Source organism: Acyrthosiphon pisum, chromosome A1 (genome assembly GCF_005508785.2).
Source record: "Acyrthosiphon pisum isolate AL4f chromosome A1, pea_aphid_22Mar2018_4r6ur, whole genome shotgun sequence".
NCBI lineage: Eukaryota > Metazoa > Arthropoda > Insecta > Hemiptera > Aphididae > Acyrthosiphon > Acyrthosiphon pisum.
Genome location: NC_042494.1, coordinates 81,441,662 through 81,454,198, shown reverse-complemented (window position 1 = coordinate 81,454,198; position 12,537 = coordinate 81,441,662). Strand labels below are relative to the sequence as shown.

The 12,537-nt window shown below is 27.5% G+C and overlaps 1 protein-coding gene across 3 annotated transcripts in view; it reads left to right on the top strand.

Moving 5' to 3' along the window:
• Positions 1 to 4,621: 4,621 nt before the first annotated feature.
• Positions 4,622 to 12,537, top strand: part of LOC100164681 — a 56,938-nt gene continuing 49,022 nt past the window's right edge. For 2 of the 3 annotated variants that reach the window (XM_016807720.2, XM_008188905.3), the window contains exons 1-2: positions 4,622 to 5,082; positions 9,461 to 9,707. In XM_016807720.2, the coding sequence (XP_016663209.1) occupies positions 4,903 to 5,082; positions 9,461 to 9,707 (427 nt within the window). In that variant the 5' untranslated portion in view covers positions 4,622 to 4,902. The remainder of the gene's footprint in view (positions 5,083 to 9,460; positions 9,708 to 12,537) is intronic. The other variant, XM_001945973.5, reaches the window with a different exon arrangement.

Genomic DNA, 12,537 nt, shown 5'->3' with positions numbered 1-12,537 from the left:
GACAAAATCAGCACAAATCATAGATAACCAGGTAGGTAGGTAGGTACTCTATAATTTATATCTATTATATTATCTTCCTATAATAGTATAATCATATAGACATTGGATAATATGAAGGAGATCATTGTTCGGAACGTTCGCTAAAAAAATGGACTCGTTCACATTCGTGTTTTTTTCAAACGAATGCGTTCACGTTCACGTTCTTTTAAAAAATGAACGCGTTCATTGGGTCATTCATTTAATTTTTTTTTATGAATCGTTAGCCTGCAGTCAATATAAAAATTAAAAACCCATAAACATATACGACTCAACCAAAAAATAAAAAGACAATTTAGACTTTAGAGCATAATATTATACAATTTATAAAGTATCTGAATTAATTTTTAATATCTGACACGTTATTTGAGTTACATTTTGATAAGGATTTCTTAGTGATAAAATTAAGCGAATATTAGAGTACTAGAGATATCTCTAGTCTTCATGTGTACTTATTATGATAATATAATTAATTAATATATTGTATACATATAATATTTATTAAATGGTAAATAAATAGGACTTCTTAAAAATCGATCGAATTCATTAAAAATATAAACGTCGTTCACATTATATTTGCAAAAACGAGTGACGTTCACGTGCGTTCATGAATGATGTTCTTTCTAAACGATGAAAGATATGTCGGTGAATTTATTGATGTGGGCACACTTACCTATTTAGGTATCTACTCCTCCCACCTACATCATCATCATCATTTGTTATAATTACTATTACTATTATTAGTATTATTATTATTATTATTATTATTATGTACCTATGCCGTAGTAATGTAGTATGCACCTATACATAAAAATATGAAATGTATTGTTGTAAATATAATTATCCATATAACTTAATTCATCTATATAATAATATTATAGGTATTAATTTTGTTAAATATAGTAAAATTAAAACTGTGGAAGTATTATTAAAAAATGTCGATATATAGGTACCATGTTATCAAATATTATTTTGTAGATACACAATTTTATAAAACTAATACATAATATTTCAAACTATAGTTTTGACGTATTGTCAGCCAATATCTGAAATAAGATATGATTTGGTTGACAAATTACCTACTAAGTAGGTTGGCATTTACCTATCTTCTATTTTTTTTTGTGGTATATTACTGATGCAAGGCCGTTGGCACAAATAGGGGGGACTTGGGGGGACTTAGTCCCCCAAAATTTCAGTTAAGTCCTCCCAGTTCAAAATCTAGTAATTAGTACTAATTTTTATATTCTGTGGTACTAAGCAATATGGCCCATGGGGAAGGAGGCTTGAGTCCTTCCAAAAAATTTAGTCAATTTGCGCCTATGTGCAAGGCGAATTATTTTTGAATTCCTTTCATCGAACTATATGCCTATGCCCTATATGCATATCATGTAGGTACGCCGTACGCATCTCATAATTTAGCATCGATAACACGAATTGTATTCTAACTGTTTCATGAAGTTTAAAAATATGCTATTTCGTTAATTGAAAAAAAAGTTTTTATAAATTCGATTCGAGAAATTTTTCCATTTCAATGTTGTATAAAATATACCAACATATATTTTATAAGATATTAAATTTAGGTACTGAATAAAATTCGATTCTGTCGATTATAATTATTGCGTAGAGATAAGGTGTGCATGGAGCTACAACGATTGTCATTGTACATGTACATGTGTGTCTTGATCATCTACTATATTAAGATAACGAACTATATATTATATACATATAACTATACTCGGATATTCCAATATCACACTTGAATTTTCGACGAGCTATAATAATAGTAATACAATATTATACGATTAATTTACTAGTCAGTCAAACACCAACCGGGCACTATGGAGCAAATGATAAGTGAGAACAACAAAATACTTTTGGTAATTGATGGTTACAAGTTTTGTTTTCATAAATTATTAAAGTCCGAATTGTAAAGATGGAGATGTACTAAAACGAAATGTGAGTCTTTTATAAAAATTAATACCTAACGTCAATGAAATAATTGAACGCAAAATTAATCATAATCATGAAAAACTTGAAACATCTGTTCTAAACAGACAAAAAATTAGTAATGTTTTAAAAAGAAAAGTTATAGAAGACGTGTGTGAGAGACCATGTAAACTAATTCACAATGAGTTACGCAAGGGTGACGTAGAAACACTAACTTCTTATGACATTTCTCCGCGTATTTGTGACAATATGTACCAAGCTCGAACTCATATTTTACCAAACCTACCAAAATCCATTTTTGATGTACATGAAATAATTGAAAATCTACAAATTATATCAAACCGAGGGGAAAATATGATATTTATTAATTATCGTAAAAATAATAATATTGGATTTTCTTGTTCTACGAATTTAAAATTACTGGCTAAATCAGAAATGTGGTTCATTGATGACACATTTAAGGGTGCCCCAATTTTTTTTTACCAAATGCTCACAATACATACTATTAAAAATGAACAATATATACCATTATTATTTATATTATTGCTAAATAAAAGATAAGAATCATATTTCGTAGCTTTTGAACATATAAACAAATATTTTTTTGATTTAAATGTACAGCGTATCATTGTGGATTTCGAAATAGCATAATACACTCTGCTATCACTGATGTGTGGCCAAAAATAGAAATTAAAGGCTGTCGCTTCCATCTCGGTCAGAGCTGGTAGCGAAAAATTCAAGAACTCAGTTTATCTGTAGAATATAAGGATCAATCCTCCGAAATAAGCAAATTTTTAAAGTACGTTTTTGGTTTACCTTTTCTCGACCCACATGAAGTAGAAAATGCATTTGTTTTTGATTTAATGTCTTGTAGTATCTCAAATAATTCCGATGTTCTAAAATTTGCAACTTACTTAATGGATAACTATGTCATGAATTATGCTTTATTTCCTCCTCGTGTATGGGCAGAATCATCAAATTCAATGCTACGCACAACTTATAGTTGCGAAGCATTTCATTCGAAGTTTAATTCTATGTTTTATTCAAGCCATCCTAACATATTTCAATTTACTGAAGTTATTAAGAATTTGCAATGTGATGTGTACATTAAAATTAGAAGTTCTGGACAATTATCAAAGACAACTCGTGAAAAACATTTATTTCTAAGTCAAAAATTAAATGCATATAAAAATGGACAAATTTCACGATTTGAATTTATAAAAACGGTATCATTTAAATTTTTGCCTAGTAGGTAATCTTATAAAAACTATTAATGTAGTTATTTTTGCTTTTTATTTATATTTTATCAATTAGACAAAACAACATAAATTATTGTTAGATTAAAATTTTGTCGTGTGAGTCAAGCCGTGTGAGTCAAGTCAAGTGAGTTAAAGTTGTCCTATATTATGACTAAATAGTATAGATATGTATAATGTAAAAGTAAATAAGTACTGTATAGCTAAAACTCAATTAACGGCATTACTTATTATTATTTATTAATGTTTAAGTAATGTACATTTTTGTTTTAATAAATATGTTTTTATATTTTTTAATTTACATAGCTACATTTAACATTTTAAAATACTTGAAGGTGTTAAAAGTATAATTGTATTTACCAGTCTATATAATAATAGGTACCTAGTACCCGCCTGTTTATTTGTGACTAAGGGCCGTTCTTACAATGTCCGGTAAAGTGTCGGTTAACGCTAATCGACTGATAACAGATTTTTTTACCGGCAGAATTCGGCCGGTTAAGTGCCTGTTAACTTTAACCGAACATTGTAAGAACGGCCCTAAAACAAGAAGTGATTCAATTAATTGAAAATTCCATGTTATAATATTAAAATTCTAGATCAAATACCTAGAAAATCTATGCGGTTATATAAATATTAATTTAAATCAAACGATGATGACAATAATGGCAGTTGTTCAAAATGACGTGATTTGTATTATAATATAATAATATATTATATTTGTTTTTATTATTGAATTATTCACAACATTGTGGGAATAGCGTGGAAATAATAATGCCGGACCACTGTGTTTTTACTTTGTTATGATGTGTTTGGGTCAGTGAAATGCAGGACAGTGGAAACTGGAAAATGAAAAATGAATGCCACTACTTTTTTCCGCGGACTGTATTACAACAGCGGACGTCAAACATAGCACCGAGAAAAAAGTCATTGAGTCGGATTTGCGAGCGGGTCACGCATAAAATATAATATTGTAAGTTTTTATTTCGCAAACGGACCCGTGAAAGTATTGTGTTAAGTCGAAAAGCTTCTCCTCGTGGCCCACTATACTATAGAATATAGAACGCATGTATGCTGTATAGTATATTAGTATAATAATATAATATATTATACACTAAACATTACACCCATAAAAGTATAAAACGATATGCGTTCGTTGTTGCGTTGATACGCGGACGTGTATGGTGGCAAATAGAAATACACAGCGCATTATCATGATGGTGTGTTACGGCGGTCTAAGAAGGGAAATAATAACAATATTTTCTTCTAAACTGTGTGGGAAAAACAAATCTTATGGCTGCACGGTAGGGGAATGATTCTAAATTTAAATACACAATTTTGGCAAGCCATATCGGACGGTGGGAACACCATTTGTTTAGGCACCCAGACAGATGGACCATTTTATTTCTGGATCGACGACGACCGGCCATTTCGCTATAGCCACACACGCACTCTTTAAACCCACAATAAATATTAACGTATTATTATAACAGTTACCGTCACGAAAATCTCGGCGTACCGCAAGAAATCATAATATTAAGACGTATTAACGTTCGCGCGCACACAGATTTTTAACGATATATACCTATCAATATTATTATGTAGAGACAATTTGTCACGTAGGTTGGTTTTTAGTTAACGGGAATCGCGAGTTGATCTCGCAAACATGTTGATGGATGTTGATTTTGACGATGATACGCCGAACCGATGCACCACACTCGTCTACTATGCGTGGAAGATTTTCACGTGCTTGTTCCTACACGTGTTACTTGTCACCATGGTCGTGCTGTATTGTTTGCTCGGAGCCTTTGCTTTCGAACGTCTCGAATCAGCGAACGAAATTGAAGTAAGTCGGATTAAAAAAAAATGATGATAATAATATACCATTTACACGTATTTATTTGGTTCATATATTTATATATTATATTATAATATATTATTCTGAGTTTATGACACTGAAGTATCATTGTATCGATGATAAGCAAATATATTTTATCATTGTATTCGTTTATTAGTTTCGAATTAAATGTGAGATGGTTTTTCTAATCATTATATCTATAACATACACAATTTGTACCTACTTGATTTTAAACAAGAACTTCGCTTCTCGTATGTTTTGCAGATAAAATAATATTATATTGAAAACACCTAAAAAAATGTCTTTTAAAGTAATTATTATTATACATAATAAAAGTGTTCAGCTAAAATAAATTTACTGTGTAGGTAGGTAATGTGTGTGTAAACATTATAGCTAACTAAGGACGAGGATACAAAATAAAGAATATTTTTTTAAGTACCTTGACCTTCATCCTATAGGTATATTATTTTATTAATAGATACCTATATAGATACTATAGGTACCTATAGTTAATTTATACGTGCCTCTGTATAATATAAGTATACTGTATCTATTATCTGTTCATGTTTAGAATTTTAAATATTAATTATTTAGTGTAACTTTCTTAGCTCATTTCACTCATCGGAGATGGAGAGATAGTATCAACAATGATATTATAATATTATACGAATACGATACATATTTAGGTGCTATACACTGACAATTGTTTTAAGTGTTTTAACCTTTGTGTTTTGTACCTACCTAAACACTCATTATCTTGAAAAGTATTAATATTTTTGAAAATAATATTTGTTTATGTAATTTTGAGTCATTAGAAAAACATTTTTCTTATTGATATCGTCTTTATTTTTTAAGATTTTTACATTTCGCAATGAAAACATATGTTTTTAATTTCGTATTCTAGAACAGTATTTTTTCTGAGAATTTTGATACATAAAATATGAACTACGAACGAGTTATTATTTTTTTGAGTTATAAACTTATAAGTATTTATAGTTTGATGAGCTGAGTGTAGTGGTGGGACAGTTGAGTACCCCGCAGACCGCATTAGTCCACTGCATAAAACATATATAAAAATAACAATAAAAAACAATGATATATTTTCAAAAATTAAAATTATGTAAAACAAATTTCAAAACTGTTAATACCTACCTTTTAATCTAATGATTAATGAGGGTTAACTGTTCAAATAATCGCCCTCATGCTTTGTAATGTAACAATCGGTTTTGTAGATGATGCCTTTAAAAAATTTCTATTGTATCATTAAAAAATTATTTATAGAGATTCGCAAAAGTAAACATATTTAGAAAAGCAAAACCACAAATATCTTATTTTATTTTTTCAAACGCTATTAAATTCCTTTCTTTAAAACGAAATTATAACTTATGCCTGTAGTATTCCAAATATAGTAATATGTATCACACAAATTACGTACCTATATTCTATCTCCGAATTTCTTTAGAACCACTAAAAGCTTACAATACAATAGTCACGGTGTAGTGTGTATTTTTTTTTAAATCTATTCAAAACTATTTTGATTATATCTCCAAGATTATTATAATATGTACCAAAAAATGTCCATTTCTGGAATAGTGGGTTTTTGAATAGTAACTTCGTTATTGTTACAATGTTGCATACATAGAATTCAATATATTATTCGAATGGGATTTTTACATGATGTAGTTAGGAATTATATTATTATTATTATTCCCGGAGTAACATTTTTACGATTTAGGATTTCATTTTTAGGAATAACCGAAATATTATTCACTGTCATTGAAATTTGAAATCCAAATATCTACATTCTTTTTCATTTTTGTAAAAATATATTGAGAACTCAAACATTCCCTCATTCATTTTGAAGTTTTAAAGTAAACATGAAGTACCTAAGTAGGTGCCTATATTTTTAGATTGAATATTAAATTGTATAAACAATTAAATATTAATAATGTATGTTAATTAGTAATTATTACGGTCTGTCCTAGAGTAAAATAAACTAAATAAAGTAAAAATAAAGAAAGGTTAACTATTATTGTCATAGCTTTGGCATCAATAACAAAAGATGTATATAATTGTTATTCAGCTAGTCTAAGAAAATCGGCGCAATAATGGACGAATACCATAAATGACACACCAAATATGTTCTGTGGTTTGATGCTTTACGTTTTCAATGTAATGTAAATAATGTTTAGTATAAGCTCTGACAAATTTTTAAAGTTCGAATCTGTTATTATTTAAGTCAGTCTTCACTTATGTATTCATCAATTTGGCCATAATAATTGAATTAACCTTGTTATTATTGGTAAAAAATTATAATAATGAATACAATATAAAACAATTAAACCCTTTCATTACCTTATCTATAGTTTTAATATGATTTGTTTAACAATCATCAAACACCATTATAAGTTTTTTATAGCAAAATAAAATAAATTATATACTGTTTTCTTATAATTTTTCGTAATTATTAGGTAATAAATATATATTATAGTGTAGTATAAAATGAATGTAATTTATTAATATTATTAACTGATAATTATATACGAGTGGGCATATATTTAAATTAGGCACTTACAATTAACATTTAAGTATTATAATTTTAAAGCATTTTTAAGTATTTTAATTTCATTGGTTGGAATTTATTGTTCTATTATTTGATTAGTTTGATCAGTTTGATGTACGAATATGGTATATGTGAAAAAAGTTAAAAGTACAAAAAGTTTCAATGTGGTATTCATTCCAATGAAGAGTATAAGATTAAATAACTGCTTTTGTTAAACAAACTTTTTATACTGCATCCATTACCTACTACCGCTCTGTATTTATTTACAGACACGATATGGTACCAATTTGGTGTCTTTTATCTTACCAAGTACTAAAATAAATTGGTCGAGAAAAAAAAAATATAACTAGATTCAATACCATATTATCTATTATAATTTTTATCAATATAGGTTATAACTTATAACCAATGGTTATTATATTACTAAAATAGTAGTAGTTGTTACAGTTTGAAAATATTATGTATTTTACTATTTAATTATAATTGTTAGGTACCTACTGTACTAATATCGTATTTGAAGGAGGCAATGTGTTGAATCACTTTTCTCCCCGTGGAAAGTAGATGCCTATCATTATATTTTAAAGTACCTAGTACTGCAAGTATTGTTAAATAAACATAAGATATATTTAAAATTAATATTATCTACCGTTACATATAACATGTATTGGATATTTAATCCTTATGTAGAATTAGCTCAAATTAAAAGGGAGGGGTAAAAGTCTAACATTTTAGTATACGTAAATAAAACAAAACAACTATATTTTACCACTAACAAATTTATAAAAAAAAAACAGATTGGTACTTATATTTTTATAGGTATGTTAAATTGATGCACAAAAATATCTGTATCATTAACTTGTACCTACCTAAAATAGAACTGTACTTATTGGTGTATCAATAAAAATTATTAATTTAAATTACTATTTTAATAGTACATATTAAATAGTATTTAGTACTACCTATATGCTAATTTAATTAATATATTACTATACATTAATAATCGGGCCCCCTTCCATTATACAAAACGTCTTTCGTCATCGTGTATAGGTATATAATATTTATATACAGTGCAGGGATTATTAAAGCACTCATTTCCACACTTTTTATTTGTGCTTAAATCAGGGCTTGAAATCGAAAATTTTTATTTCGCTTTCGGATAATGGGATTTATTTTTTCCGATTTCGTTTTTGTTTTGAATATTGGTATTAATTTTTTCCGATTTCAATTTCAGTTTTGATTACCGGTATTGATTATTTTTGAATCGTTTTCAATTTCGTTATGGATTTCGGTTTTTAATGGTTTTAACTGGTATTCAAAATCGGTATTCTATATCGGTTTCAAGCTTAAAAAATATGATTTTTTGAATTTTGAATTTTACTTATGTCTATAATCTATAATGATTAATGGCAAGACCGTTTTTTTCATCAAATTTAAAAACTTATCGATCAGGCGAGAATACTTCATTGTGGTTATTTGTGGATTTAACAAGCCTATATTACAAAGATAATTATGTGGAACTACAACAGTCAACAAATGTTTAATAAATAATAATGGTCGTAGAGCTTTCCGATATTTCCATGGAACCTGTGAATCTTGATACGCTAACCTCAACATTTATTATTTCGTCTACCATACCGTTCGATTCCGAATTAAACTGTTTTCGCGTCGTCGACCGTGAGATTATGGATAGGGTATTACTCTAAATTTATGTAGTTTAAACTGCAGGAAATGCCATCAATTAATTTCATCAAAACCTGAATTATATAACTATGTTTTTTCATATTAATAAAATAATTTTTAAAGGTGAAGAATAGTATTCGTGTCATGAGGATGAATGTAACTACGGATCTTTGGAAATACACCAAAAATTCATTGGTTCTCCAACAAGATAATTTTACTACAAACGTAACAGCCCGGTTGCAGAAATTTGAAGACGATTTGATATACGCAATTAAACGTAAAGGCTGGGACGGCGAAGAAGACACTAAAATACAACAATGGACCTTCACTGGGGCTTTATTTTACTCAATAATTGTTATCACAACTATTGGTGAGTACGCATGAATATAATTATTTAAATTAATTTTTAAGTATCGACATAATTACCTACACATGTATACGTATAGATCCCTATAGGGTATATAAATATAGGATATATACACATAGGAATTTATTGTAAATCAGTCTTAATTATAATATTAGCTTAGTTACTCCTAAACTTCAATAATTTAATTTATATGTTTAGTAGGTACCTAATCTTAAGATAATTATGTCATCTATACAGTTTAAAAATTATTTTTAAATTAAAGTCAGTATAGGTACCTACTAGGTATAAAGTTGTTTAGTTATAAAGTAAAATATCTGCTTGTACCTATACAAGTAGGTTAATGATTTGAAGATAGAAAAGGATTCATCTGTATTATTTTCAAAAATATATTTAAGAACAGATATGTATAATGTGAATAAATGTATATTCTACAGACTTGAGATATTATACAATTAAAACTAAAATGAGGGTTATTAAATTTATCTAACTAAATAATTGTTTGAACAAGTTCATTTAATTTATTCTTGATATATTTCTATACATTCATTGGTAATTAAATTTCTGTTATATGCATGAAAAGTTTACATTAGTTGAAAGGCTAACATATTGTGTCTTATATATTATTATCATTAAACAAACACCAAACTAATTTCATATATTATATTTGAGGTATTGTGATGAGTCTAAATTGTTAACATAGGTTATGTAAATAAATATCCTGCACCGTTTTATATTTAATTTAGAATTAGTTTCCGTTTTATGTTTTAACAGTAGTGAGAATATATATTCCTATGTATTATTGTCCTATTGATTTCACATCATAGGTAGGTATTTGACATCTACGCAGTTATCTCGTATTAAACTACAAGGTACAAAGGGGCGAACAGATCAGTAGGTACTCGTACTTAAATAATATAATGGTTAGAATAAGGTAGTAAGTTGGTTTTAGGTACCTATTTCAATTAAAAGTATAGCACCAGTCAAATTCTTCCAAAGTGTAATAGGTATCACCTTTATTTTAACCTTTAGGTATAAAGGTGATATCTATTACACTGTGGGATAATTTGAATAGTGTACACTGCTATAGTGCCCTAACCTCAATATTAATATATCTTTATATTATTACTAATATTTTATCGTTGTAATTTCGTTGGACACATATACACGTTTCTCAATAAACTATAATATACTTAAATATGTATGTCTTACACTCTTACTTGTTTTATTATTTAATATCTAAGTTTTTGTTGGTCACAATAATCTGTACAAAATCGATATAAAAAAGTCAGGGAGGGTATGTATGTTAAGCATTTTTCTTAATATAGCGATGAACGAATTGCACATTTTTGTATTATAAATTGTGATAAATGAAAGCATGTCAAAATGTTAAATCAAACTTTAAATTAACTTATTTAATGTTACTTATGAGTTATGACAACTTTTAACATTTTGGGAGTAAAATAAAAATAACATAACCATCAGCTGTTGATCTTGTGAACTCTTAAAATGGATTATAATTTAAGCCATAAATGCAGTAACTTCTTAAAAACTTGTTTCTGATTTAATTTATTTTACTTGTTTACATTTTACTTAGATTGTTATAAATATTATTTAAAAATGAATTATAAAACAATCTTTTTATACCTATCTATGAAAATTTAATTATAGATTCTGAACGGAGCGATGAATGTATTGATTTTACAATGATGTGTTTTTTAAATTTCTGAATTTAAATTTTTATTCTTGTTTGTACACGTTAAGTAGTCAAAATAATGTTATTTGATTTTCAACTTCAGTATTTTTTTCCGGTGGGAATGTGAATATAGTTGGTGCATTGAAGAGGTCAACATTTAAAATTCCCAATAGTTTTCAAAAGTGCTTGGAAAAACAAAAAAACAATTTTTTCTCGACAAAATCGATTTCTGTTTTTGGTGTAACTCTTAAAAAAATTACCGTGGATACATGACATTTTCACCGAATATTTATGTTAGCATTTTCTATAAGCCTGCTTATCAAAAATGAATAACTGTAGAGACATGAAATGTACACCATATTATGTTTATTTACTTATATTTGAAAATATTTTGACTCGTTTTGAACGGTTTACAGACATTTTCAATTTTTAATTTTTTTAGTTTTTTTTTCTATAAATGTCAAGAAAATTTTTTCGTTCAGTCCAAAAGCTTTAATATTTAATACAAGGCTTCTGATATATTTTTACAACAGCAGTTTTAAATATTGAAAATACATTTGCATTTTTTTTTTTTATAAGCGTTTAAAGTTCAAATGTTGATGAAATTTATCAAATTGAATGTGAAAAATGTACAAATCATTTAGTAGTTAAAAATTTATAAAATGTTCTAGTCTTATAGATAAGAATTAAAAATGTAAAACAAGGTTCCAAGTAACTACGTTAGTAGTTAATTATGTAACAACAAATTTAAAAAAATATATAAACACAGTTTTTTTTATAGTTATTTTAAGTAAGTACAAGTTTGGTCGAAATTAGATATTTAAACGAAAAAAAAAAGATTTTTGTTTTGTGTTATAATTTAAAAATATTATTTGTGTTGAAATCTTGAAACTTCTAAATCTAAAGTATATTATTATTCTATACAAATATTATTATATCTACTTACCCGCTATCGTATATTAGTAATATAAATATAATATAAAATATCCTTGGCTGACAAGCCATCCCCGCTAGATCTTCGTTTACAATGATAGTATATCATTGAATTCAAATTTAACACCATCCATACAGTGACCCACTTGTAACCTACTGTACAGCTGAGTGACATCCACTTACCCGATTTTTTAACAATTAATTTGG